Source organism: Entelurus aequoreus, linkage group LG12 (genome assembly GCF_033978785.1).
Source record: "Entelurus aequoreus isolate RoL-2023_Sb linkage group LG12, RoL_Eaeq_v1.1, whole genome shotgun sequence".
Classification (NCBI taxonomy): domain Eukaryota; kingdom Metazoa; phylum Chordata; class Actinopteri; order Syngnathiformes; family Syngnathidae; genus Entelurus; species Entelurus aequoreus.
The window spans coordinates 19,788,684-19,814,922 of record NC_084742.1 but is presented as its reverse complement, the minus strand read 5'-3'; the positions used below and the strand labels follow the sequence as shown (position 1 = coordinate 19,814,922).

At 41.2% G+C, this 26,239-nt stretch overlaps 2 protein-coding genes across 4 annotated transcripts; both read left to right on the top strand.

The window, feature by feature from the left end:
• The first annotated feature begins 498 nt into the window (after positions 1-498).
• On the top strand, positions 499-3,641 carry LOC133661684 (RNA-binding protein 4.1-like). 2 transcript variants are annotated; one of them, XM_062065079.1, is made up of 4 exons: positions 499-650; positions 1,359-1,785; positions 2,120-2,893; positions 2,961-3,641. In XM_062065079.1, exons 2-3 carry the CDS (start codon positions 1,374-1,376, stop codon positions 2,884-2,886), a joined length of 1,179 nt encoding a protein of 392 aa, XP_061921063.1. In that variant the 5' UTR covers positions 499-650; positions 1,359-1,373; the 3' UTR covers positions 2,887-2,893; positions 2,961-3,641. The 2 variants fall into 2 exon arrangements, with proteins under 2 accessions (XP_061921063.1, XP_061921064.1); XM_062065080.1 differs by lacking the exon at positions 499-650 and adding an exon at positions 1,146-1,281.
• A 358-nt stretch (positions 3,642-3,999) lies between these two features.
• On the top strand, positions 4,000-26,239 carry LOC133661682 (splicing factor 1-like). 2 transcript variants are annotated; one of them, XM_062065078.1, is made up of 14 exons: positions 4,000-4,120; positions 5,563-5,990; positions 8,399-8,659; positions 12,828-12,959; positions 19,163-19,238; positions 20,639-20,791; positions 20,867-20,956; positions 23,837-24,020; positions 24,086-24,201; positions 24,276-24,383; positions 24,456-24,645; positions 24,726-24,930; positions 24,999-25,163; positions 25,248-26,239. In XM_062065078.1, the coding sequence occupies exons 2-14, from the start codon at positions 5,585-5,587 to the stop codon at positions 25,568-25,570; spliced, it is 2,409 nt and encodes an 802-aa protein (XP_061921062.1). In that variant the 5' UTR covers positions 4,000-4,120; positions 5,563-5,584; the 3' UTR covers positions 25,571-26,239. The 2 variants fall into 2 exon arrangements, with proteins under 2 accessions (XP_061921062.1, XP_061921061.1); XM_062065077.1 differs by lacking the exons at positions 8,399-8,659; positions 12,828-12,959; positions 19,163-19,238; ... (7 more) ...; positions 24,999-25,163; positions 25,248-26,239 and adding an exon at positions 6,482-7,858.

Genomic DNA, 26,239 nt, shown 5'->3' with positions numbered 1-26,239 from the left:
TTTAATCTCAAATAAAAAAAATAGTTTAGCAAGCCATGAGTTGATGTTTTTTGTGCCCTGTGTGTGGGCGTGCTCACTGTGGTCCGTACCTAGTTGAACTATATGTAATAATATCGTACAGCAGATTCAATCACTGCAGAATGTGAAGTGAAGTGAATTACATTTATATAGCGCTTTTTCTCAAGTGACTCAAAGCGCTTTACATTGTGAAACCCAATATCTAACTTACATTTAAACCAGTGTGGGTGGCACTGGGAGCAGGTGGGTAAGTGTCTTGCCCAAGGACACAATGGCAGTGACTAGGATGGCGGAAGCGGGGATCGAACCTGCAACCCTCAAGTTGCAGGTTGATGGCATTGGCAAATCATTGTGTAACAATTGTATGGCAAAAAAAATAAGTCATACTTTTATCAGCAGCTGTTAATCTGTCGCCACATACGTTCTGAATCGCAGTGCCCTCTGTTGAGCCCTCGAAGGACTGAAATCATCCTTTGTCCGCCACAAATGTCCTGTGGGGGGCAGCAACGTGCCTTTGTGGCGTTGAGCCGCACGAATATCCTCACAGAGGTAGACGAAGCGTCACCGCCACAGAACAGGCGCCATTTCCCTCCTCATTCATTGGCGCTGAGGCCTGTTTCTCTTTTTTACCGGTAAGTTAAAATATTTTAAGGTCAAATAGTGGCGCCCTAAACGCACCCAGAACTTATATTACATCCTCTCCCGGTGTTACTTATTCTTGTCGTGTTTGCCTTAATCAGCGATGTTTTCCAGCTAGCTTATTAGCTTATTTAAGGTGTCCGCCTTCATTCGCTAAACGTTCGAAGCTAGCATTGCAAAACTGGATTATTTGAAGTGTTTTCGAGTCAACCTCGCATTATTAAACACATTTTACTTTTGATGTTCTATTGGAACCAATAGATATATGAGTCGAACTGCACTTTATAACCGAATACAATACTTTCAGCCACATGTTAGCATTAGCACACGTTGTTAGCTTGTAGTAGAGGTTGTTCTTAATGTACGTCATATAGTGAATACCACATTTACAACCGCCTTGTTTGAAACTTTAATCACGTTTGCAGAGCAGAGTTCGATTTGCTGTGTTAGCTGCTGTATGGTTCATCGTTGGTCACATGATCACATTATAATGCTGCGTTTCACAAAAAATCAACAACTTCCTATAAGTTATCTTGAGCGCCAAGCACATTTTAGAAAATTGATTCTGAATGAATATTCAAAATTGGGTAATAATAGGACAGCAAAAGCAACAGGGTTTTTATAGTGAGTGATGCTCTGTGCAAGTTTTATAAAATCATATATGTGGTTATGAATTGACATGATTCCTTTGACTCCCGTAGGTTCCAGTGCCAGTCATGGTGAAAATATTCATCGGCAATCTTGCCTGCAACAGCAGCGCAGAAGAGCTTCGAGGCCTCTTTGAGAAGTATGGTAAAGTCACTGAATGTGACATAGTCAAAAACTTTGGCTTTGTGCACATGAGCAGCTTGTCCGAGGCGGAGGAGGCCATTCGGCACCTCGACCAGCACCAGCTGAAAGGCTGGCGCATTAACGTGGAGCTGAGCAAAGGCAGGCCAAAGTCCAGCACCAAGTTGCATGTAGGCAACTTAGGAGAAGGCGTTACCGACAAAATTTTGCGGGTCAAGTTTGAAGAGTTTGGCTCGGTAGTCGAATGTGATGTAGTGAAGGACTTTGCCTTTGTTCACATGGAAAGAATGGAAGATGCCATGGAAGCCATTAATAAGATGGACAACACTGCCTTCAAAGGTGAACTCTTGGGTGGGGGAGAGTTAGTTAGCCTTTTGGATTGTGTGCTCTTGCTGTATACCTCCTCGTGACTAGTACAAATAATTAGCTAAAAATGTTCCCATTATAAAGGCAGCGACGCTAACCTTTGCTTTCACTCATCAGGCGGACTTAAAATTACCTCTCTTTGCCTCCTTTTTAAAAAAAATTTTTTACAAAGACGGTAAATAGCTCCTGCCGCTGCAGTTTTACACCGTTCAACTCTGTCAAGTGCATTTAGCGTGTCTTTAAAGTCGGTGAGAGCTTTCGTGTGCGAAGCTTCCGGTCTCATGCGTGTCTTCTCTCTCCTTACAAGGCAAACTGATGAGTGTACAACTGTCCACCAGTCGGCTTCGCACCGCCCCGGGAATGGGAGCTCATACCGGATGCTTTGTCTGCGGGAAACATGGTCACTGGTCAAAAGATTGTCCAGTCGATCGCAACAATAGCCAGAACGAAGAAGACATGAGAGGTCACGGCGGTCTGGGATCTCCACGCGGTCCCCCAGGTTTCGGAAGGGGAGGCCCCGGACGGGGTGGCCCCGGCAGGGGTGGCCACGGTATGGCCCCCGCTCCATCTGATTACATGCCAGGCTCTGCGTATAGTCGGCCAAGTTATGACGCAGGAATGCCGCCCCCTCCGCGGAGGCCTGGTGGCGCTGAGGTGGGAGATCGGTACGGTGAGAGGTCACCAGTTTACGCCCGTGAACGTGCTTATAGCAGCAGTGTTGACTACTATGAGAAGTACAGAGCTCGCCCTTACGGCTCAAGCTATTTCGAGGAACGCCGTATGTCCTATCTCCCTCCTCCCCCTCCCCCTCCCCCACCTCCTCCCCCCTCTTCCCTCCCAAAGTACTCGGGTATGGATCCGTACGACCGGCGCCCCCCGCCTCCTCCAGTGCCATCCGCTTCCGCCGCCGCGGCTTACTATGCGAGAGAGCACAACCCAATCAGCCGAGTACCCATCTCCTCGGCAGGCTATGCCTACGAGCGAAAACGCCTGTCGCCCGTGCCTGTGGCTAGAGGCCCGTACCCGGTGCCGCGGCCGAAGGAGCACTATGTACAACGCTACGCTCCTTACTAAGCTCAAGGTAAGCAACATTCGAATGAAGAACTGTTTGTTCTAAACAAGAGCGACCATGGCATCTTTCTTTTTAGGTGTGTTGCGGACTTTCCGTGGCGGTCATTTGGTCAGCTTCCTGACTCCCATCAGTCTGCGTCGTTTTTGGAAACTTCAGAATGGAAATTGTTTCAACACCTGCAGCACAGAGTCCCACTTTTTTGTTCTTGCTGCAGATTGTCAGTTAAGCTACATTTATACCTGTAGTTTTCAATTAAGAATGTTCAATAGGTCTATGCTGATCTTTTATAATTTCTGGCTTATTTTGCAGATATTCAGCTCACTTTTATTCATGTCTTTTTTTACCTTTTTTGTTTACTTGTGTAAAGGAGCATTAAATCAACATTTATACAAACATTGGGTTGGGTAAAGCTCTTTGACTTACTCTAATTTGGTTTCATGAACGTCGCTTTAGATCCAAACGTATTTTATTGTGCTCAGTGGGATTTTTTTGTGCTTGTTTTTCTTTTTAGAACTTAATACAAAGATGGTTTTCCCTTTCTGTGTTATTTTTATTTAATAAGGGGCACATGATGGAACATATCGTGCCTCATTTTGAATACCACCTAAAATCATCCCATTGCCATCAATTTCTCACTGAACTGCTGTGAGGACAAGACATTCCAGCCTCTCCCATTCATTCAATTTGTGCTAACAAGTCGAATTTTATATCCTTTTTTTGAAGTGACAGTTGTTGAAATAAAGTGTCATGAATGGCAGCCAGATGTGTAACAGATGTACTATGTTCTTCACCTAACTTTTTTGGTTCACACAATCACATTGATATGTTGTCTTTGGCAGTTGCTTTTAACTACAGAGATGATGCTCAACCGAATTGAGGGACTCAGGGCTTCGAGTGAATGTCAAAAGAGGCACTGTGTTTTTGTTTCTTAGATGCCTTAGTTTTGCCTATACTGTAGTTGAATATTGTATTTTTCATACTTGCTGTAATGATTCCAGCATACATGCAAACTAAACACATTTTGCAATAAAGTGCAAAACTGGTAAAAAAAATAAAAACATTTTTTGCTTTGACCCGTATATATTCAATAATTTAATCTTCGGTGATGAGGCTTAGAGAAAAAGCACTCCGCGGAGGCGTTACCTGGTCTGAGCAGAAAGTAGTTCTGGCCTTTTAAGCAGCCGTCGCCATTTTCTTTCACTCAGAAGCAAGTGAACGCGCCCTACAGTCTGAAAGGTAGGTGTAATTATCTCAAATGGGAATTAAACCGCTATATATCCGGACTTATATATACATACACATTTATAAAATACGTGATATATGCCAGGTTATATTGTAAAACTAAACCGCTGCGACGAAAAGTATTGAAGCGTCGACGCTCTTTTTGAACACGTGATGTGTATACTTGTTCTGAGCATTATTTTACATTTTTATGTATATTTAAAAAAAATATGTTCTTGCCGAATTTGAAAATCTTCGATACTATGTTTATATTAACTGTTATCTGAGTGCTCCGTCTCTGGTGTGCTAAGGCGGCTAGCTACATGCTACTGCGAGTTTATATTGTTGGCATAGCAAATAGGACCGATGATGTTGAGGGCCCCTTCCTATTTTATTGTTAATACAATTTATTGGCGTTGGTTGATGGCGTGGATTAATTCAAGCAATTGCGGTCATTTTTAGGCATTTTAGCTTGAGTAGTGAGCACAAAAGACCGGTCAGTGTTTTAGCAAGATTCACGTAATGCTAGCTCGTTCGTCGCGATTTTTGCCCCTAATGACGTAAAATCAAATTTCCCCACGTCAAACGTATGGAAACATGTAATCGACGATTGCGTGTAAGTATGTAACGGGACGCAATAATTACGGGTTGGTAAAGTTAAGGTCACGTTTTGGTACAGATAATTTCGTGATTTTCCAAATGAAACGCAAAAACTGCATGTTTTTTGGTAGGTAGTTATCCAATAAACAACTATCAAAGAAATGCACAAAGATGCTAAAACCAATCAACTGTAGGTCAATATACTCTAGTATATTATCTGTGTACGCTTTGCTATGTGACAAAACCGATTAGTGTAATATCTAATCATGTATTATCTTTATAATGGAAAAAAATGCAGGTTGCACTTTGGGGAAGTGCAACAGTTACAGTTTACACAGTGCGGATTAGTAAATGAAAGTTACTTTTTGGCCAAGTAATGGCAGCTCTCAGCCCATTTCCTATCTCTACTAAACAATGCCAGCCCATGTCTTTCGTCATATCCACTTTGATTGATTCAGACTTGTTTTAGTAGATTGCACAGTACATATTCCGTACAATTGACCACTAAACGGTAACACCCGAATAAGTTTTTCAATTTGTTTAAGTCGGGGTCCACGTTAATCAATTCATACTTTCCTCTGTTCGTCGGTGCATTTCACAAGAAAGGACAAGTTTTTAAAATAGCAGACTTTAAACAACATAAGTCTCTGGATTCTCCTTGTTAGCCAAATGCTCATCGGCATTGATTTCGTTCGCCCATATTTTTCCTTTTTGTCCTCTTTACATGCTTACTCCCTAAATGTGTGCTTCCTCACTTCAGGTGCATCATGTGGGAAAACGTATGCGGTGTACCGCACTGAAAAATTAAAAATACACCTCTACTAGAGTTTATTGATCATTATTTTTTTGTCCTTAAGGTGTGAAGTATAAATCGTCACAATGGTGAAAATATTTGTGGGGAACTTGTCAGCAGACACCACGTCAGATGAACTGCGGTCGCTCTTCTCCCAATATGGCAAGATCGCGGAATGCTCCATCCTGAAGAATTTCGGCTTTGTGCACATGGACAGCAAGTCTGAGGCGGAAGAAGCTATTCGCAAACTCCACCAGTATCAGCTGAACGGACAGTCCATGAACGTGGAGCTGAGTCATGGCAAGGCCAAAGGGTCCGCCAAGCTCCATGTTGGCAACATTGCCTGCTCCAACCAGGAGCTGCGCGCTAAGTTTGAGGAGTTTGGTGTGGTGTTGGAGTGTGACATCGTGAAAAACTATGCTTTTGTTCACATGGAGCGCATGGAGGATGCCATGGAGGCCGTTAATCAGATAGACAACACAGCGTTTAAAGGTGACCTTTTGGGCTGGGCGTATTGGGGGAATGCCTTGAATTTGTTTTCTTGTTATAGATGGACAGGTAAGTCGTGAATGTGCATCAGGTGAGTGAAAAGGTCAATTGGTGAGACTGGGGCTAACCTGACAAGTTTTAAAGCTGGTATCCGTAATGTAATACAGCATGTCGATTGGTATTGTTAGAACGTGTCATACAGAAATGAATCGCATTTACGATCGTGCGCTGTGTGCGGCCCTGCGTCCACATTATTTGGAGGAGTTGTAATCCGCTTTGCTCTGCTAATTTTATTAACTATCTTTCTTAGGATTCAGCACAACGAAACATCTTCTCTCTGAAGTAATTGAATTTGCAGTACGCAAAGTTACGGATTTCAGCTTTAATGCCAATGTGATGTGATGTTCAAGTCTTGTTTTTAGAGCATAATTTGGGAGTAAATACTTTTTTTCAAATGATTGTAAACAAGTCCTTATTGAGTGTTTCTTTTCAAGGCAAACTGATGAGCGTGAAGCTTTCGACTAGCCGCCTCCGTACTGCGCCGGGAATGGGAGACCGAGCGGGTTGTTATCGTTGCGGGCAAGAAGGCCACTGGTCCAAAGAATGCCCTCTAGATCAGAACGGCTACCACAGAAACGGCTCAGAGCCAAACTCTGATGGATACGATGCCTCGAGATTTGATGGGCACCGCCGAGGTTATCAAGCGGGCTTCAGCGGCGCGGAAGCGGATTATGGTGGACGCTACGCTCCTGTGCACGGCTCTTCCCGTGGTTCCGGTCACAGCAGCAACGCGGCGGGGTACCGAGCGGGTACGGGCTACGAGAATGCAGCGAGATACGGGCCACATCCAGGTTACGGTGTGTCTGGCGGCAGCGAGGCGGCATACCAAAGCGACGGCTCATACTATGGTGCGGTACCAGGCTACCCGGTGCGGCGGTCGCCTTATGAGGAAAGGGATCCGTACGGAGTTGTGGACTACTACGGGAAGTACAGGGCCAGTATGTACAGTGGTTATTTCGAGGAACAACGTGCTGTGCCTGCGCCTGCTTCAACAGTGTCATCCGCCTCGGCTGGTATGAGGGAACGAGCGCCTGCCACTAGCATCGACCCATATCAGTGTCCACCGGTTCCTTCTGCACCAGTGCCGGTTCCCTCGTACCACACACGTGACCGGAGTCCGATTCGGCGAGTCCCTGCCGAGGCCGAAGGATACCCATATCAGGGTTCGCAGATGCCCCCGGGGGGCACTCCTCACCATAGGTACTACCTATAATTGTCCGCGGGATCGAGGCGCCGAGCGGCCATGGCACACACACACACACACACACACACACACACACGCTTCCACTGACTTTTGTCTCACACAGCCACGTGACAGCTGAGGAGTGGGCTGGCTTAGCCATTAGCAAGTGCAAGTATTAGTAACTCAATTGGTTGTGTCTTAAGACAAAAAGCAGTGTAATTTAACACAACATTTGACAAGATAGGAAGAAAGTACAGTATGTGAGAATAAGTTCACATTTCAATAACATCAAAGGAGCACTATTCAGTTAAATCACTTAGTGCATGGTGCATGTTTTTAAAGGTCAGTTGCTAACCATCTAATGTGTTTGTGCTTTTTAGTTTAGTTGTGGGTAGTGAGGCTAGCTGCAGAGTGTAGATATGGTGTTTAATTGCATTTTACTTTAGGCTTACATGTCACATATAGACATACTTGTATTTGGGTTGTATTTTTGGGGGGGAAAAATCATTTGGAGGCCATGCAAATATACTGAATTGTAAACACCCTCCACCATCTTCATTTTATGTTTATTTGTAACTTTGAAGATCGTCTGTATTGTCACTTTTGAATAAACTGACTAAAGCCCTAATGTGTGTGCGCTTCTGAGTTTTACACTGTTACACTCTTTATAACAAAATGCACGATTTGACAAGGACTTACGCCTTTGTCAGGTTACGAGGGAGAAATGATTGGGGGCAATGTACACCCCTTTATTTTTTTAAATGTCAAGTCAGTCAAAGCTTGAGATCACTAATTCATTAAACTATAATTTATTGACATCTGCTCATATATGAATATACTATTTTTAATCATACTATTTATAAACGACTTAGTATTGCGCCCTTAAACGTATTTCCAGTATACACTTGCAGTGAAATGATAAGGACTATTTTTTTATGCTCGTCTATCACACTACAAGCCAGCGTGGGGCGTGGTTTATGTGGACCAATAGGAGAGCGCCATACTGCAGCGCTCCGTCCCTCACTGACAGGATAGTCTTTTGTGTTTTTAACGCAAGGCGCCATTTTGATTTTCATGATCGAAGAACATCTCGAAGTACGAGGTAACTAACCTGTTTTGCACCAAGGTTATATAGTTGGCAAACTTGACTAACCTTTTAAACAACGAGTTGATTGGTCTGCCAAAATGGCGACGGGGGCAAACGCGACTCCTCTAGGAAAGTTGCATCCCAGCATTGGCGCTAAACGAGGCTTCGAGGCAGGGCCTGGCGCCGGGAACGGCTTGATTCCAAGCCCGGCACCACCTGCCTCATTTTCGCCGATTCAAGGATTCCAGCCGGCGATTCCCCCCTCCACCTATCCACAGACAACCCAGTACAACGCGGCCGGTGGGTTTTCACCTCAGCCTCCCCAGCCATCAGCTGTTCAGGGTAAGTTTAGCGCCGAGCTAAAGCTAACGTATGCGACTGGAGGGAGCATGCTAGCACGGATTAACGGCCCACTTACACCAACCTCGATCAGAAGGAGACATTTAACGTTTTTATTGTATTGACATATGGTTAGTAGTTGTTCTAAACAATAAACAACCATTAATGTGGATACCACATGTTTACCCGAGCAGCATCACCAAGTGAAAATGAAATTGCGCCATGTTTATTGTAATGTGCTGTGATGAGCAGTTGTTTGTGTTTGTACATAGTTTCGTTGCGCTTGATGCTAGACATACCTACCGGATCGTGTGTGTGTGTGCTTCGTTGTATTTTTCTTGCGTATTTGACTGTGGGGGGTCATCGTCGTCTTTTTATCGTAGTCTAGTTGAGATTGAATCTGCAGCGCCTCTGCTGGTTGCGGGGTAGTAGTGTATTCCATTTTGTTCTTAAAGGCCTACTGAAATCAATTTGTTTTATTTAAACGGGGATAGCAGATCTATTCTATGTGTCATACTTGATCATTTCGCGATATTGCCATATTTTTGCTGAAATGATTTAGTATAGAACAACGGCGATAAAGATTGCAACTTTTGGTATCTGATAAAAAAAAGGCTTGCACCTACCGGAAGTAGCGTGACGTAGTCAGTTGAACATATACGCAAAGTTCCCTATTGTTTACAATGATGGCCGCATGAAGTGAGAGAGATTCGGACAGAGAAAGCGACAATTTCCCCATTAATTTGAGCGAGGATGAAAGATTTGTGGATGAGTAAAGTGCAAGTGAAGGACTAGTGGGGAGTTGAAGCTATTCAGATAGGGAAGATGCTGTGAGAGCCGAGGGTGACCTGATATTCAGCTGGGAATGACTACAACAGTAAATAAACACAAGACATATATATACTCTATTAGCCACAACACAACCAGGCTTATATTTAATATGCCACAAATTAATCCTGCATAAAAACACCTGCATGTTTGTTATGCTAGCTCCTAGCTCCTCTGCTATCTCCATAGAACACGCCAATACAATTCAAACACCTGATCAACACACACAATCACTCAGCCCAAAAGACCGTTTACCTAACCCAAGGTTCATAAAGCTTATATATTTTTAAAAAGTTACGTACGTGACGCGCACATACGGTCAAGTTATCGAATGTTTAGCAGCCAAGGCTACATACTCACGGTACCTGATATTCAGCTGGGAATGACTACAACAGTAAATAAACACAAGACATATATATACTCTATTAGCCACAACACAACCAGGCTTATATTTAATATGCCACAAATTAATCCTGCATAATAACACCTGCGTGTTTGTTATGCTAGCTCCTAGCTCCTCTGCTAGCTCCATAGAACACGCCAATACAATTCAAACACCTGATCAACACACACAATCACTCAGCCCAAAAGACCGTTTACCTAACCCAAGGTTCATAAAGCTTATATATTTTTAAAAAGTTACGTACGTGACGCGCACATACGGTCAAGTTATCGAATGTTTAGCAGCCAAGGCTACATACTCACGGTACCTGATATTCAGCTGGGAATGACTACAACAGTAAATAAACACAAGACATATATATACTCTATTAGCCACAACACAACCAGGCTTATATTTAATATGCCACAAATTAATCCTGCATAATAACACCTGCGTGTTTGTTATGCTAGCTCCTAGCTCCTCTGCTAGCTCCATAGAACACGCCAATACAATTCAAACACCTGATCAACACACACAATCACTCAGCCCAAAAGACCGTTCACCTAACCCAAGGTTCATAAAGCTTATATATTTTTAAAAAGTTACGTACGTGATGCGCACATACGGTACGGTACGTGTTATGCTAGCTCCTAGCTCCTCTGCTAGCTCCTCTGCTAGCTCCTAGCTCCATAGAACACGCCAATACAATTCAAACACATGATCAACACACACAATCACTCAGCCCAAAAGACCGTTCACCTAACCCAAGGTTCATAAAGCTTATATATTTAAAAAAAGTTACGTACATAGTACAAGTTACGCAAAAAAAAAGCCAAAGCTGCATACTCACAGTAGCACGTCTGCGTCTTTGTCATCCAAATCAAAGTAATCCTGGTAAGAGTCTGTGTTGTCCCAGTTCTCTACAGGCGTCTGTGTATCCAAGTCAAAAGTCCTCCTGGTTAGAGTCTCTGTTATCCGAGTTCTTCCATCTTGACTGCATCTTTCGGGAATGTAAACAAAGAAGCGCCGGCTGTGTACTGTTGTGGCTGACTACGTTCGAAAAATACGTCCATTTCGCACCGACAACTTTCTTCTTTGCTTGCTCGGCTTCCTTCTCCATAATGCAATGAACATGATTGAAACAGATTCACGAACACAGATGTCCAGAATACTGTGGAATTATGAAATGAAAACAGAGCTTTTTCGTATTGGCTTCAATGTGGAAGGCATACCCGTGTTCGCCGGTTTACGTCACGCGCATACGTCATCCTCAGAGGCGTTTCGAACCGGAAGTTTAGCGGCAAATTTAAAATGTCACTTTATAAGTTAACCCGGCCGTATTGGCATGTGTTATAATGTTAAGATTTCATCATTGATATATAAACTATCAGACTGCGTGGTCGGTAGTAGTGGGTTTCAGTAGGCCTTTAAATCAGTTTCACACTACAGAAGGGGTAATGTGGAGAATGCATATATTTTTAAAAGTTCTTCCTTTATTCATAGTCATGTTTAAAGCAGCTAATATGTTCCCATGTGTACACTTTGTGCTTGAATGTTATGTCCGCAAGTAAACTCTTGTGCTTTACCTCGAAGGCGTTGGAATGTGTATTGGGAGTATGATGTACTCTCCTTTTACCTTATCCCTTTAGAATAGTGGTTCTTAACCTTGTTGGAGGTACCAAACCCCACCAGTTTCATATGTGCATTCACCGAACCCTTTAGTGAAAAATTAAATTGTATTTATTTTTTCAAATTAAAGATAAAGTTATATGTTTTTGGTAACACTTTAGTATGGGGAACATATTCATAGTAACAAAGACTTAATTTAGAGTTATTTGGACACTAGGGGAAATATTCTAAGTAATAAAGACTTAAATTAGAGTTATTTGGTTAGGGTCAGGGGTAGAGGGTTAAGGTTATAACCCTCTAATGCCGAATAAGGTATTAATAAGTACTTCATAATGTCCAGTTAAGAGCCAATATGTTAGAGCCAATATGTTACTAATTTGCATGTTAATAAGCAACTAATTAATGGTGAATATGTTCCCCATACTAAAGTGTTACGATGTTTTTTTTTACTGGTGCATAAGATTAACCGTGCATGAACATCAATCACCTTGTTCAAAGAACAAAACCAACACAGTGCATAAACTCACAACAAATTACACACCTGCAAATCAGTCAGCTGTTGCCGTATCCGTAATACGCCGATAAGGAGAAGTTTGTATTCACACGATGAGTCGGGTGTGTTTTGACCTCCGCCGAACCCCTGAGGCTGACTCATCGAACCCCTAGGGTTCGATCGAACCCAGGTTAAGAACCACTGCTTTAGAACAATAAGGCTGTGTTCCTTTCTGGGCGGGAGGGAGTTGTTTTGGTACTCAATAAGCTGTCTTTTTCCGTTTGATTTTTAGACCGCTTCTAGATGCCGCTATTAATGCATTGTAAGACTGGTCTCCTAAAGCTTTAGTTAAAAACTTGGTAATATTCCTATTCTGTCTTGATGGTCCTTCTTACTCAACATATACAGTATGTCATCCAAAAGAACTTGGGATTGACCAGTGACTTTTATTCCCTGAGAGGAAGACTGGTCAGGACGCAACTGTACCCAAACATTTTACGTCTAAAGTCCAAAGTAAAAATGGGACACAGGCCAAACAGCAATTTTAAGTCAACATAATTATAAGTAAACAGTTCAGCCCCATACCAGTATATTGAAAGAGGAATAGATAGTCAAGTTCGATGGATGGCAACAAATTAACCTTGCGGACATGCCATCAATGATTGTGTGAGCTTGAAAAAGGTTAGTATGAAAATGTATTAGCCATGGCGGGCCAAATGTGGCCCTCAGGCCCCACTTTGGGGACTCCTGCATTACAGATGGATATGGTATTCCACAGTGCACAGTTTAAGATTTTTTTTATATGCAAGAGCCAAACAGCCTTCGGTTTCCCTGTACAGATTTCAGCCAAAAGAAGCAAAAGAAGAAGAGCCGTTGGAGCAGTGAGACCCCCGATCAGAAGACTGTCATTCCGGGCATGCCTACCGTCATCCCCCCTGGTCTCACGCGGGATCAAGAGAGAGCCTATATAGGTAATTATTCGCCAATTACACGTTCTAATTCAAGATATTGTCACATTTTCTTGTGCTGTCGTTAATCCTAACACATTTTTATATAAAGACTGATATTTTGAATCACAATTCCATTTGTATTTCATACCTACTGTATGTTTAATGATGACAACTTGTGCTTCAGTTGTCCTTGCCAAAGCCATCCAAAGTCATTAAATCTAAACTATATGGTGTTAAAGTGGCAACTGTTTCTAAAGATGTATGGTTTGCATACAATTGGGCACCCATTAGCAAGTTGTAGTGGGTTGTGTCTATAAGCTGCAGGTCATAGTTCACTGTCTTGCCTGACCCCTCAAAACACATCAGTATTGTTCCTGTGCATGGAAGTGTAGCTCATAATGTCTTAACTTGCCAAAGTTTTACTCTGTGTATTTTGGTTAAAGTGTGAGCATTGCTGCTTCAATGGCAAATCAATCAATGGTATGCAAGGTTTCCCCTACATGTAATTGATCGTGGCGAATCACCACGGCAAAACAAAACTCGCCACACCTAAAAAATAAGTTGTTTTTTTTTTACATGAAAACAAATTTAAATATGAATGGATATACTGTAGTCTATTATTCACATACTATTGGCTATAATACGTTTTAAAAACCTCAAATACCATAATCATGTTTTATGCTTTATTTTGAAGAAGGAATAAACATACATCTAAATCGTCTGTCAGCAGCGCTATAGCTGGTCGCACACCTGTTAACACTCGACAAAAGTAAGGAGAGAAAGTTAAAGACAAAGATATTTCAAGGTTAATTAAGGCATTTCTTGTTCAAGCCTGTGTAAACAACTCTCATTTTGACATTACTACCGACAATGTCTGGTTTTACGCCACGTGCGTCTTCGAACCTCCATTTGGACATCTGTGTGCGTGGAGTTTGCATGTTCTCCCGTGTGCGTGGGGTTTTCTCCGGGTTCACCGATTTCCTACCACATTGCAAACATATGCATGTTAGGTTCATTGGAGACTGTAAATTGTCCAGGTATGAATGTGAGTTTGAATGATTGTTTTTCTATGTATGTGCGCTGTGATGGCAATGCTAATTTTGTTTAGCCTGTCAATGAGCTGGTCCATTGTACATACGTTAGCATGAAGCTTAGCTGCATTAGAGCCAACGTTCATCCTGTATAATTATAACTTTTTTTTCAGTTTATTCCAAACTGTATTATTAATTTAATGTGATTCCTACATGTGTGTATATATAATGTGCTTTCCTAGTGTACTTAGTTTTACAGTGACTTAATTGAGGAGAATATCAATAAACCACCTCAAATTATATTTTCATCTCTAATTTAAAAGTCTGCTTACATATTAGTCCAACTAAATTACAACATTCAGCAAGGGCAGGCTAAAGTGTAACCTATGTTACCTTTTACAATAAACAACCACAATTGAAAAATAGAGAAGAATATAGAAAAAAATATATTGTACTAATAACACATTTGTTTTTAAATATGGATAACAGATCTGTTTTAATAATAATAATAATAATAATGGATTAGATTTATATAGCGCTTTTCTAGACACTCAAAGCGCTTCACAGAGAATTTTTACAACTCATTAGATATATAAAACATTTGTTCAAGCTTTTTAAACATATGCTTCATTGCCAATCAAAATTATCATGACGCCAATATGATGAGGTCACAGTGACCACGCCCCCACCGTCACATATATAGTGGCAATCTGTGGGAAACCCTGCTATGTAATTATTAATATACTACAGCAAAATTGGAAAACAAATCACGAGTGTTGGCACTGTGGGGGAAATAATCAAGTCACTTGAATTCTAAGTGCCTTTCAGCAGCAGTGTAGCACCAACAAATAACAGGAGTCCTTTCCTCAATAACTGACATTATTATTGATGTTCAGTCATTGGTAATGGTTGGTCATAGCTGGTATTCAAGCATTCATTTGTGCCCGCTTTATGTTGTCACACTTTTCCCACGCTCTTTTTTTTTGCCCATTTACTAATGCAATATACAAGAAGAGCGTTAAATAAGTATTCCTCTAAAGATCCTGTTATTTTAGTGACTGATGAATCTGCACATTTAATTGCAACTTTCCTGATGTGCATGAAATGACATAATTACTTAATCGTTACCCTTTTAAAAGGGATGCACCGATTGATGAGCCTGTAACATGTCTTTAGTCGGTCAAAAAAAACTGCATTGCCTGGTCACTTTTGCACAGGCTCAAAATACAAACAAAATGTAAAAAAAAAAAATCTGACCTTCTGGCCTTAACAAAAGCATTTTCAAAATGCAATTGGTGCATCTCTCCTCAATGAAGTAAGTAATGTTAGTCAAGGCACGTAAAGAGACAAGACTTTTGAATTTATGGGCACAGAACATATGTTTGGTTCACAGAGAAAGTTAGGATTGACTGTTTTTGCTTTTTTTACCATTGTGAAATTGGGATAATCTCTCGGTCTGTTTTAGTATCTCTAAAATAACCGAATAAAATATATGCAAATGAGATGGAGATTAATGTTCATACAACACAAAAAGCTTGTACTTTCTCTGTGAACACACATAGTTGATTTAACCATAAGGCTGGTATCATTGTGTGTTGTTTGCTTATTATTTGGTAACGCAAATGTCACATTCGGCACAATGATTACTTTCCTTGAGGTACTATAATTAAATGTTTTACATGGTCAAGCTCTGAAGAAAGCCTGTTTTTGCTAATGTTAATAACTACTAAAGTGTACAGTGGAACCCACTTATTTCGACAACTTGTCTGTTAAACACAGCAGGTCCTAACCACTGGGCCATGGCCTGTGGACAGGGCCGAATCGGATTGCGTGAAGCAGTGATTTGAAAAGAAAATAGATGGTATTTTTATTTTAAAGTTTTGTAAGTAACTGCAATGAATTATGTACATGCATATACATTCTGGAATAAGGTTTTTTATTTGAAAAATAATACACAAACAGATTTTAATCTCACTTCATATTGGGGTCAAAGTTGGGTTTTCGCTAGCACTACTAGCAGTTGCAAAACTGAAAGTGAAGTGTTGTCGGGAAAGCAGCAACCTAACTACTGTCTAGTTACACAGCATTAAAATGTGCACACCAAGACTTTGTTTGGTGGAAAGTAAGAGCACAGTATTCCTCTACATTGTACACCCATTTAATTAGATTTTAGATATTTAGCCATTGGAAGATTTGCCCAAATACAAAAGCTTTATTGTCATTGTATTAGACATAGAGCGAGTTAACCACTGCAGCTATGTTAGATAATAGTACAGTGGTATTAGGGCTGGGCGATATATCGATATACGCTATATATCGCGGGTTTGTCTCTGTGCGATATAGAAAATGACTATATCGTGATATTCGAGTATACGTTCTCACGCAGTTGCTTTTAGCTGCGGACATTACACTACAGGCTCATCCCACTCTTTCTTGTCTGTCCTTCTCACAGACAGCGAGCGCACCTTCTTACACACGTCACATACTGTCACGTCATACGTATACGCCCTCGCGCAGCAGAGAAATAGCAGTATGGCTAAAGTTAGCTGTCGTGCGTGTGGTAATACGAGAGAAAGAAGGTGCGAATCTGGTAACAAATGAAGGAACAATTAATTCCCAAGAAAAACAGCACAGGGTCCATCGTCTGGCGGTGGTTTGGCTTCAAGTGGGAATATGTCGAACAGACAACCGTAATTTGTCAAGTGTGGGGAAAACGCATTGCTACAAAAAGTAGCATTACTGCTAATATATAGCATCATTTGAAAAGTCACCTGCTAGAGAATGTAGAGTGCTTACTGCGCATGTCAACATCTCCGTTCGGTGCCACACGCCCACACCATCAAAATGCAGAGGCAAGCATTTCCAGATCAACACCGCATGAAAAAAATAGTCAAAAACAAAAGAGATAACGTCCGCAGGAACCTACCACATAGCGAAGGACGTACACAATTTGATTTCCTATTAAGCAGCTAATTTTTATTTGACACTTATTGAAATATCTTGTGTGACATCATGTACAAAAGTGCACTTTATTTGTTTTAAACTATTGTAGTGGCGTTCTGTACAAAAAGTGCACTTTAATTTAGTGTTGTTTTGATTTGTCATCTTAGAGACATCATGCACAAAAGTGCACTAACAGCTTGTTTTAAAATGACTGACAATTTTGCACTTTCTGTTTTGGAAATTAAATTAATGTTTGTGGCACTGCTTAATAACTGTTTAATAAATACAGTGTTGGTCAATTGACTTAGTTGTGATTTCCCTCTCTGCATGAAAGTTTAAAATGAGCATATATTAATGCAGTATGAACAAAAATGTTTTAATGTAGACATATAGAATCGTCATACTGCTGTGATTATATGTATCAAGTGTTCATTCAAGGCTAAGGCAAAATATTGAGATATATATCGTGTATCGTGATATGGCCTAAAAATATCGAGATATTAAAAAAAGGCCATATCGCCCAGCCCTAAGTGGTATGTTGGCTTGCGATTTGAATTGGTTCTGTGATGGAACTCATAAGGTTAACCCAAAATACTCAAAAATTTTCTCTATTTCGATTAATTGGAATCCACTTAATTTATGCTTCCCGCCCCAACCAAAACAATTTTTTTCACCTAACTTGTTTTGCATATATCATACATTTAATTAGAAAAACAAACTTGTAAATCTTGATTATTACATGAAAAAATGACTTAAAACAAACATCTACACAAATGGAGGAAAATATGTCAACTAACAACAAACTGAACAAAGGTTCAAAAATCCTTGTTGCCACATTTCCTTAAGTCAGGGGTCACCAACGCTGTGCCTGCGGGCACCAGGTAGCCCGTAAGGACCAGATGAGTAGCCCGCCGGCCTGTTCTAAAAATAGCTCAAATAGCAGCACTTACCAGTGAGCTGCCTCTATTTTTAAAATTGTATTTATTTACTAGCAAGCTGGTCTCGCTTTGCTCAACATTTTTAATTCTAAGAGAGACAAAACTCAAATAGAATTTGAAAATCCAAGAAAATATTTTAAAGACTTGGTCTTCACTTGTTTAAATAAATTCTTTTTTTTTTAACTTTGCTTCTTATAACTTTCAGAAAGACAATTTTAGAGAAAAAATACAACCTTAAAAATTATTTTAGGATTTTTAAACACATATACCTTTTTACCTTTTGGATTCCTTCCTCTTCTTTCCTGACAATTTAAATCAATGTTCAAGTAAATGTGTTTTTTTTATTGTAAAGAATAATAAATACATTTTAATTTAATTCTTCATTTTAGCTTCTGTTTTTTCGACGAAGAATATTTGTGAAATATTTCTTTAAACTTATTATGATTAAAATTCCAAAAAATTATTCTGGCAAATCTAGAAAATCTGTAGAATCAAATTTAAATCTTATTTCAAGGTCTTTTAAATTTCTTTTAAAATTTTTGTTCTGGAAAATCTAGAAGAAATAATGATTTGTCTTTGTTAGAAATATAGCTTGGTCCAATTTGTTATATATTCTAACAAAGTGTAGATTGGATTTTAACCTATTTAAAACATGTCATCAAAATTCTAAAATTAATCTTAATCAGGAAAAATTACTAATGATGTTCCATAAATTCTTTTTTAAAGTTTTGTCTTCTTTTTTTCGGTTGGATTTTGAATTTTAAAGAGTCGAAATTGAAGATAAACTATGTTTCAAAATTTAATTGTAATTTTTTTCGTGTTTTCTCCTCTTTTAAACCGTTCAATTAAGTGTAAATATCATTAATTATTAATAATAACATAGAGTTAAAGGTAAATTGAGGAAATTGGCTATTTGTGGCAATTTATTTAAGTGTCTATCAAACTGGTAGCCCTTCGCATTAATCAGTACCCAAGAAGTAGCTCTTGGTTTCAAAAAGGTTGGTGACCCCTGCCTTAAGTCATTAGCCAAAGTCACAAATAAATGTGCAAGCAATGGTTAGTTTCGGTTATGTTGACAGTCACTTGTGCCAAAATCATTTAGCCAATCGGAAAGGCGTCGAGATAAGCAGGTTCCATTGTAACAACTAATATGTTGTCAGATATACATTTGATTTGGCGTTGTTTTTCATGTAGCTCAAATACATGTGCATTAATGATTGAGACCGTGCTCCAATGTACTCGTTTTAAAGGTGTTGTGATAACCACATTTCTCTCCATCCTTGTTTTTCTTTCCTAACCTGAATTCTTCCAGTCCAACTGCAGATTGAAGACCTGACACGTAAACTGCGTACAGGAGACCTGGGAATCCCTGTTAACCCTGAGGACAGGTCGGAAAAAGATTAAATCCATGAACAGTAACACTTTCTCTACCTTGACTTTTTGGAAGAAAAATGCTCATTTTCAGTACATATTTGTGTATATATAGTGTTGTGGTTAGAATGAGTGTCAGTTGTGTTGTAGACTTCAGCTGCTTAAATGTATGCTATCTTTACTGCTAATCACTTGATTATTGTTCTCATTGCAATGTAGGAGACTGATGTAAATTTCACATTTTGACAAATGAATGCATTTACACTTGTACCCACGACAACAACAGTGTTTGCAAAGACATATCGTCTAGTATATTTATCCAAAGATTTTGTCTTGGATAAAACAAAAAAAATACACAAAATAAGAGACTCTTTTGGCAATTCTCTTGAGAACCTGTAAATCTTACTAGAATATATGAATGCGTTAAGGTTCCTTACATGTTAATGTGCATTAGAGTTTTGTGGCACAGTATAGTAACTATTGTTCACAAACAAGTTGCCGTCAATAACATAACAGCTTTTTACACCTTAATAGTTACTTTTTATAAATAGTTGAGTTAATTTTCATGAACATTCTTTATACAGAGTCCTGGATGTGTTGTGGGAAAGCTCAGATAAGGAAACATGTTCCCACAGGAAATGTGTAAAGTTAACTTTAAAAAAATATCATTTTATAAAGTCAGCATCCCTGTCGCCTGTCCATGTTATAGAGTTTGTAAACATGAACAGACAATTCCACAGCAACCCAAAGGTTGATTTCAGATGAAGCTTCCCTAATCTATTGGGACAGAACCAAGCGGTGGTGCTTCATGTTGTCACCGCTGGAAGTTTTCAGGAGTCCCCCCCCCCCCCTTTAAGCGTCACAGCACGTGGTTACTAATGTGGCTCTCTTGACGGGAGAGCGTAGGAAAAGGTGGATATGTAATCCTAATTCCTTTCCTCTAACCCAAATTACCCCACGTCAACCTAACCCTCTTTCAAGCACAGAGCCTCCCTAATGCAGCAACGCAGGTTTTCAGCATCCGGGGGGGTATGGACCTCTTCCACCACGTCAACACCAAGCAGCTCTCAGAGTCAGCGCCTCTGCTTAGGATTTGTTTTTCTTCCAACTTTTCTCTCTTTTAGGCCAACAATCCTGTATGCAGGTGAAATTATGGCCATGCATTTGCTTGTTTTGGAACACGACTAGCCACTAAATACTATTCAACAATTGTCTGTCATGTCAGTGCCGTCATACTAAATCTACTTTTTTTTTTGTTAGCACTGGCATGACTCACTTAGTCTAAGAATACGCAATTCTTAATTCTCAATACAGTTTAATGGTTGATTAGTCAGCTGTAGGGAGCTTTTGTGACTTTGCACATGAGCTGCGAAAAAGGCGTTCATGGTGTTTCTATTTGTCCTGTGTCTGCCTTCAGGTCTCCCTCGCCGGAGCCCATCTACAACAGCGAGGGTAAGAGGCTGAACACGCGTGAATATCGCACGCGCAAGAAGATCGAGGAGGAGCGCCACTCCCTTATCACTGAGATGGTTGGACTCAACCCTGACTTTAAACCGCCAGCAGATTATAAGTATGTGTCCCTAATGCACAGTTTGTCTATTTGTTGGTTTGCTGCTCAAAGTAAAACTGTCTTGTTATTGTGCAGACCTCCAGCCACCAGAGTTAACGACAAAGTCATGATTCCTCAAGACGAGTACCCTGAAATCAACTTTGTTGGCCTGCTTATTGGACCTCGGTGAGATGAAGTTCATATTAATACATTCGGTCTCGCATAACTTGTCCGTCAAACAACTCAAGTCCTGGTCAACCATGTTATTAATAAGTTCCCACTTAAGCTGACGTCGCGATATATGGTTGGCCGCATTTTTCAGCATACAAACGTTTGTTTATGTCGATGTGTTGTAGTACAGTGGAAACTGATTACAAAGAGGAACACTGCGAGGACCTCCAACAAGTGGAAAAGTTATATAAAAAAAATTCTAAACTACAAAAAAACAAAGCACTCTTCTTCTTCAGTTAAATGCCTTTGATATGTTAATTAACCTTTTTATCAGACCCAAAGGGTTTCAGTCATCCGGCCTTTATCCGGTAGGTGGAATGATGACAATGAAGCAGTCTGCAGATTGAATGTGGCATGGGTAGGGATGATGTTTGATAAGAAATTATCGAGTTTGAGCCTATTATCGAATCCTCTTATCGAACCGATTCCTTATCGATTCTCTTATCGAGTCCAGATAGGTTGTTGTATATGGAAAAAAACACACAATATTTGGTTTAACAAAAGCTCACTTTTATTATATAACAAAAAAATACAATCTAATAAATAAATAAATATTGACTGTTACCCCCCTAAAAAAATAAAATAAAATAAATAAATATTGACTGTTGTTACCCAAAGTATATTAAGTGGGATTTTTCAGAAAAACAAATATATACAGTAACACAAAAACAACCTGTCTCTGTGATCACTATAGGTGTATAAATAATAATGTAGTGTTAAATAAAATCAGTCCCTTGGCACAAAACTTAAAATAATACAGCTCTCCAAAAAGTGCATTTCTGCTGCTATTTGACATAACTGTTTGTTATGATGCTTTGACATTTTTGCACTTTATTTCTTTATTGAAAGAAAAATCTATGAAGAGAAAAGTTGTTTGCAAATGTGGTTACAATGCTAAAAAATGAAAAGTTAAAGCTAAAAAAATAAATACACTTTATTGAGTTAACATTATTTCTTTATAGGGGGAAATATGTGATTTTATGAGCTAGGCTAGGGAATATAACAACTACACTACCCAGCATGCAACAGGAGTGACGAGCATGCGCGGTAGCCCCGAAAAGGGTTGTTGCATGTGCCACCCGGCAGCTAAGAATGAGGTTATAAGCACGCTGCGAAAGTAAACGTCAAGAACTCGGCCAACACGCCTCGTCTGCATTATTTATAATTAGACCGACAACACATATACAGTGTGATTTTGTTTTGTTTACAAGGAAAGAAAAACAAAAGTTAAAAAAGGGAGATCATGTCATATATGTTGTGTATATATATGTATGTGCTGCGGTTGCTTTAAGAACGTTGCGACAGCTGCCGTAAAGGAGGTGCGTTGCTATGTTTCCGGTTGGTCGTAAAAGTGTTCGTCATGTGTTTGTACCCTGCTCAAATCTCTCAGTAAAGTTATTCATTGGATTATACCTTTTGTTTTGAACTTTATTACACCTTGGAGCGCTTTTTCCGGTCCATTGTTTTTCCTGCTTTCCCTATCTGCGCCTAATGATAATGACTGAGCTACCTGACGTCATTTCTTGTGATGTATCACGGGGCATTTCTGGTCTGGACGGGATTCGTTTCGAGGGATTCGAATAAAGAACCAACTCTTTTTCTTTACTATAGTGGTCTCGATAACGGGTACCGGTTCTCAAAAAGGGATTCGAGTCCGAGGACTCGGTTCTTTTCTTATCGAACAACCGGGAAAACCGGTTTCGAGTATCATCCCTAGGCATGGGTCTTGGTGGACGGGGACCGAATGGCCGAAGTTGATTTGCATCTATGATGCAAAACTTAGTGTTTGTGTGTGTGTACAGGTAAAACTAAGAGTTTTGACTTGTGCAGTAAAAATTGTGCCATCTTGGTTTAAAATTTTGACAACAGGGTATTAGGTTAATAGTTTAATGAGGGTCGGTTTTAGTTCGTGCAGATTGCGTGCGTCCTTTAACACGAGCTGGCAATTTAAAGAAACATATTTCCTATTGTGTGATGTGCTGTTTATATTTTGTTTTGTACCATGAATAGGATTGTTTTTCTTTTTGATCTCCATCTGTCTAGTTGAGCCGAAGTGTCAACAAGCTGATGATGTATGCTGCCGTCTAGCGGACAAGTTTGTAAATTGTCAATCAGACAATTCATTGTAATGGGTGCGAGAGGGGAAGCAGATGGCGACAAATTCAAGTCAAATTAGCAAATTAGTCAAATAGGAAATGAATGACAGCGCCAACTTCTTCCGTAAAGATCGAAAATTAATTTAGACGCACCGCCACAAATATAAAATAATGTGCAGTATGGGGAAACTGCTGTTCCTGACATCAAGACGTATTTTTTACACTTTAATAATGCGGCTCTCTGCTCTCTTGGTCTGGCTCTAACATGCAGGAAAACACCACAACCCATACACAATACTGTGGTGCACATATTGTATAAAAACAGAAAAATGTGCACAAATGAAGGAAAACAACAAAACTGTCAAGGTTTCATCCTTGCGTTTCTGGTGAAAGTCACCAGTAAATGTGCAAGACAGTTGTTAGTTTGGATGTCTGCTATGCCAGACTAGCCAGTACAAGGGCATCAAGATAAGTGGGTTCCCCTTGTACAATGATACCTCCCCAGTACGTAACCCATCCATCCATCCATTTTCTACCGCTTGTCCCTTTTGCGGTCGCGGGGTGTGCTGGATCTCAGCTGCATTCGGGCGGAAGGCGGGGTACACCCTGGACAAGTCGCCACCTCATCGCAGGGCCAACACAGATAGACAGACAACATTCACAGTCACATTCACACACTAGGGCCAAGTTAGTGTTGCCAATCAACCTATCCCCAGCGTTTCTATTTTTGTGCACACAGTGGCAACACCTTGAAGAACATTGAGAAGGAATGCTGTGCCAAGATCATGATCCGTGGTAAAGGCTCCGTGAAGGAGGGCAAGGTTGGCAGAAAGGATGGACAGATGCTGCCCGGGGAAGACGAGCCTCTGCACGCTCTGGTCACTGCAAACACGATGGAGAACGTCAAGAAAGCTGTGGAGCAGGTTGGTGTTCTCTCACAGTGTTGCTACCACATCAGTGCGCATTTTAATGAATGATGTACCCTCAGATTCGCAATATCCTGAAGCAAGGCATTGAGACGCCTGAGGATCAGAACGACTTGCGTAAGATGCAGCTGAGAGAGCTGGCGAGACTAAATGGCACACTGAGGGAAGATGACAACAGGTCAGTTGATATTTCTTGACTCCATATATTTATTTCATTCACGACTCGTGCAGTTAAGGTTATTTCCTGTGTAGGATCTTACGTCCTTGGCAGAACACCGAGCCTCGCAGCATCACCAACACCACCCTCTGTACCAAGTGTGGTGGAGCAGGACACATCTCCTCTGATTGCAAGTACACCAGGTGAGGATCTTTTCTTGAAGTAACAAAGTATTTTGTTTTTTCTTGTCTCATTTTCTAAACCTTTCTGTGCAGTTCTTTTGCGGCACAAAGAGCACCTGGCGCCGAGCCTCCACAGTCGGCGCAGGACAAGGCTCGCATGGACAAGGAGTATCTGTCACTAATGGCAGAGCTGGGTGAGGCTCCAGTCCCGGGATCCGGAGGAGGACATGTACATGGAGGAGGCCCCCGGCCTCTTGGACCACACAGTAACCAGGGACCGCCGGTTGGTTTTTAGCAGAAGAAACTCACGTTTGTTCATGAAGAGTCGCGTTTGTTGAGTGACTTTTTGTGTGTGCGCTACAGAATCGGCCTCCCTGGATGGGGTCTGGTTCCAATGAGAACAGGGGCTACCATGGCATGCATGGAGGACCCCACAACTTTCCTCCCCCCATGCCCAACATGGGGGGCCCTCCGATGCCCCCGAACCCCAATGGCATGCCTGCCCCATGGATGCAACCTCCACCTCCGCCCATGGGCCAGGGCCCTGGACCACATGGACACCCCATGAGTAAGGGCTCTCACCGACTGCCTTCCAATCATCATTAAGTAAAGACTACTAAAATCTGTCTTTTCTAGGCATGATGCCACCCCCGATGGGCATGATGCCCCCTCCACCTCCTCCTCCTGGCAACCAGCCACCACCGCCCCCTTCTGGACCCCTTCCTCCATGGCAACAGCAGGCGCCTCCTCCTCCTCCCACAAGCAGCATGGCAACGAGTACACCGCTGCCATGGCAACAAAGTAAGACCACAATCTGAGAGCCTTTTTAGGCCTTCATTAAGTGTAAGTCAACTTTTGATGGTTGTTCCACCTCCCTTCCTGCAGACACCCCCACAACCTCCAGCCCTGGCACCGGTACCCTGCATCCATGGCAACAGCCTCAGCAGCCCCCGGCCTCGGCAGTCCAGCCTCCTCCACCAATGGGTAACCCCTCCATGGTGCCACCTCCCCCTGGGGTCCAGCCCCCCCTACCCCCTGGCGCGCCCCCTCCACCTCCTCCGCCTCCCCCTGGTTCAGCCAGCATGATGTACGTCCCACCGCCGCCCCCACCTCCAATGGACCCTTCCAACTTTGTTACCATGATGGGGATTGGCTTGCCACCTTTTGGAATGCCCCCTGCCCCTCCACCTCCTCCACCGCAGAATTAAGAGCCCAGTCTGGAGAGAAGCACCACCCTGCATCATATCCAATAGACTGCCTGCTCACTAATATAACCAGTGCTTTATTTTCTATTGTCAAGACGTGTCTGAAACCAGGATTAATTCACTTTAACTTGTCCAAACTGAAAAATCACACCTTTTCACAACATCAATGCAAAGCTATGTGTGTGTGTGTGCGTGTGTGTGCGCGTGCGTGTGCGTGTGCACGTGCGTGTTTGTGTGTGTGTGTGTGCGCGTGCGTGCGTGCGTGCGTCCAAACACTTGCTCTCAGGCATGCATTATGTTGTTTAGTCTACTGAATAACAAAAAGCTCATATTGGCATCGCTAAGTTTAATTAATGTTGGACACATTTGTTCGTTTTTACAAAGCAACACGATCGATCTTTGTTCAGTCCTTCAAATAGAAGCTTTGCATGATCCATTTCAAGAGCTTTGAGTTCATCAAGAGTAATATTTTTGTAATAAGATGTGAAGTGTTATATGCTCTTTTTTTTCAATGTGCATGTAGTCTCGGTTGTCACATGAATAGAAGGGAGAGTCAAACATCTCTGGACATCGCTTGTGTTGCTTCACAACGATGAAATGTTGGTTTTATTCCCTTTCTGGACTCGGTCTGTTGAATGACTTGCTTGGTTAGAAATAAAGTGATTCATTAGA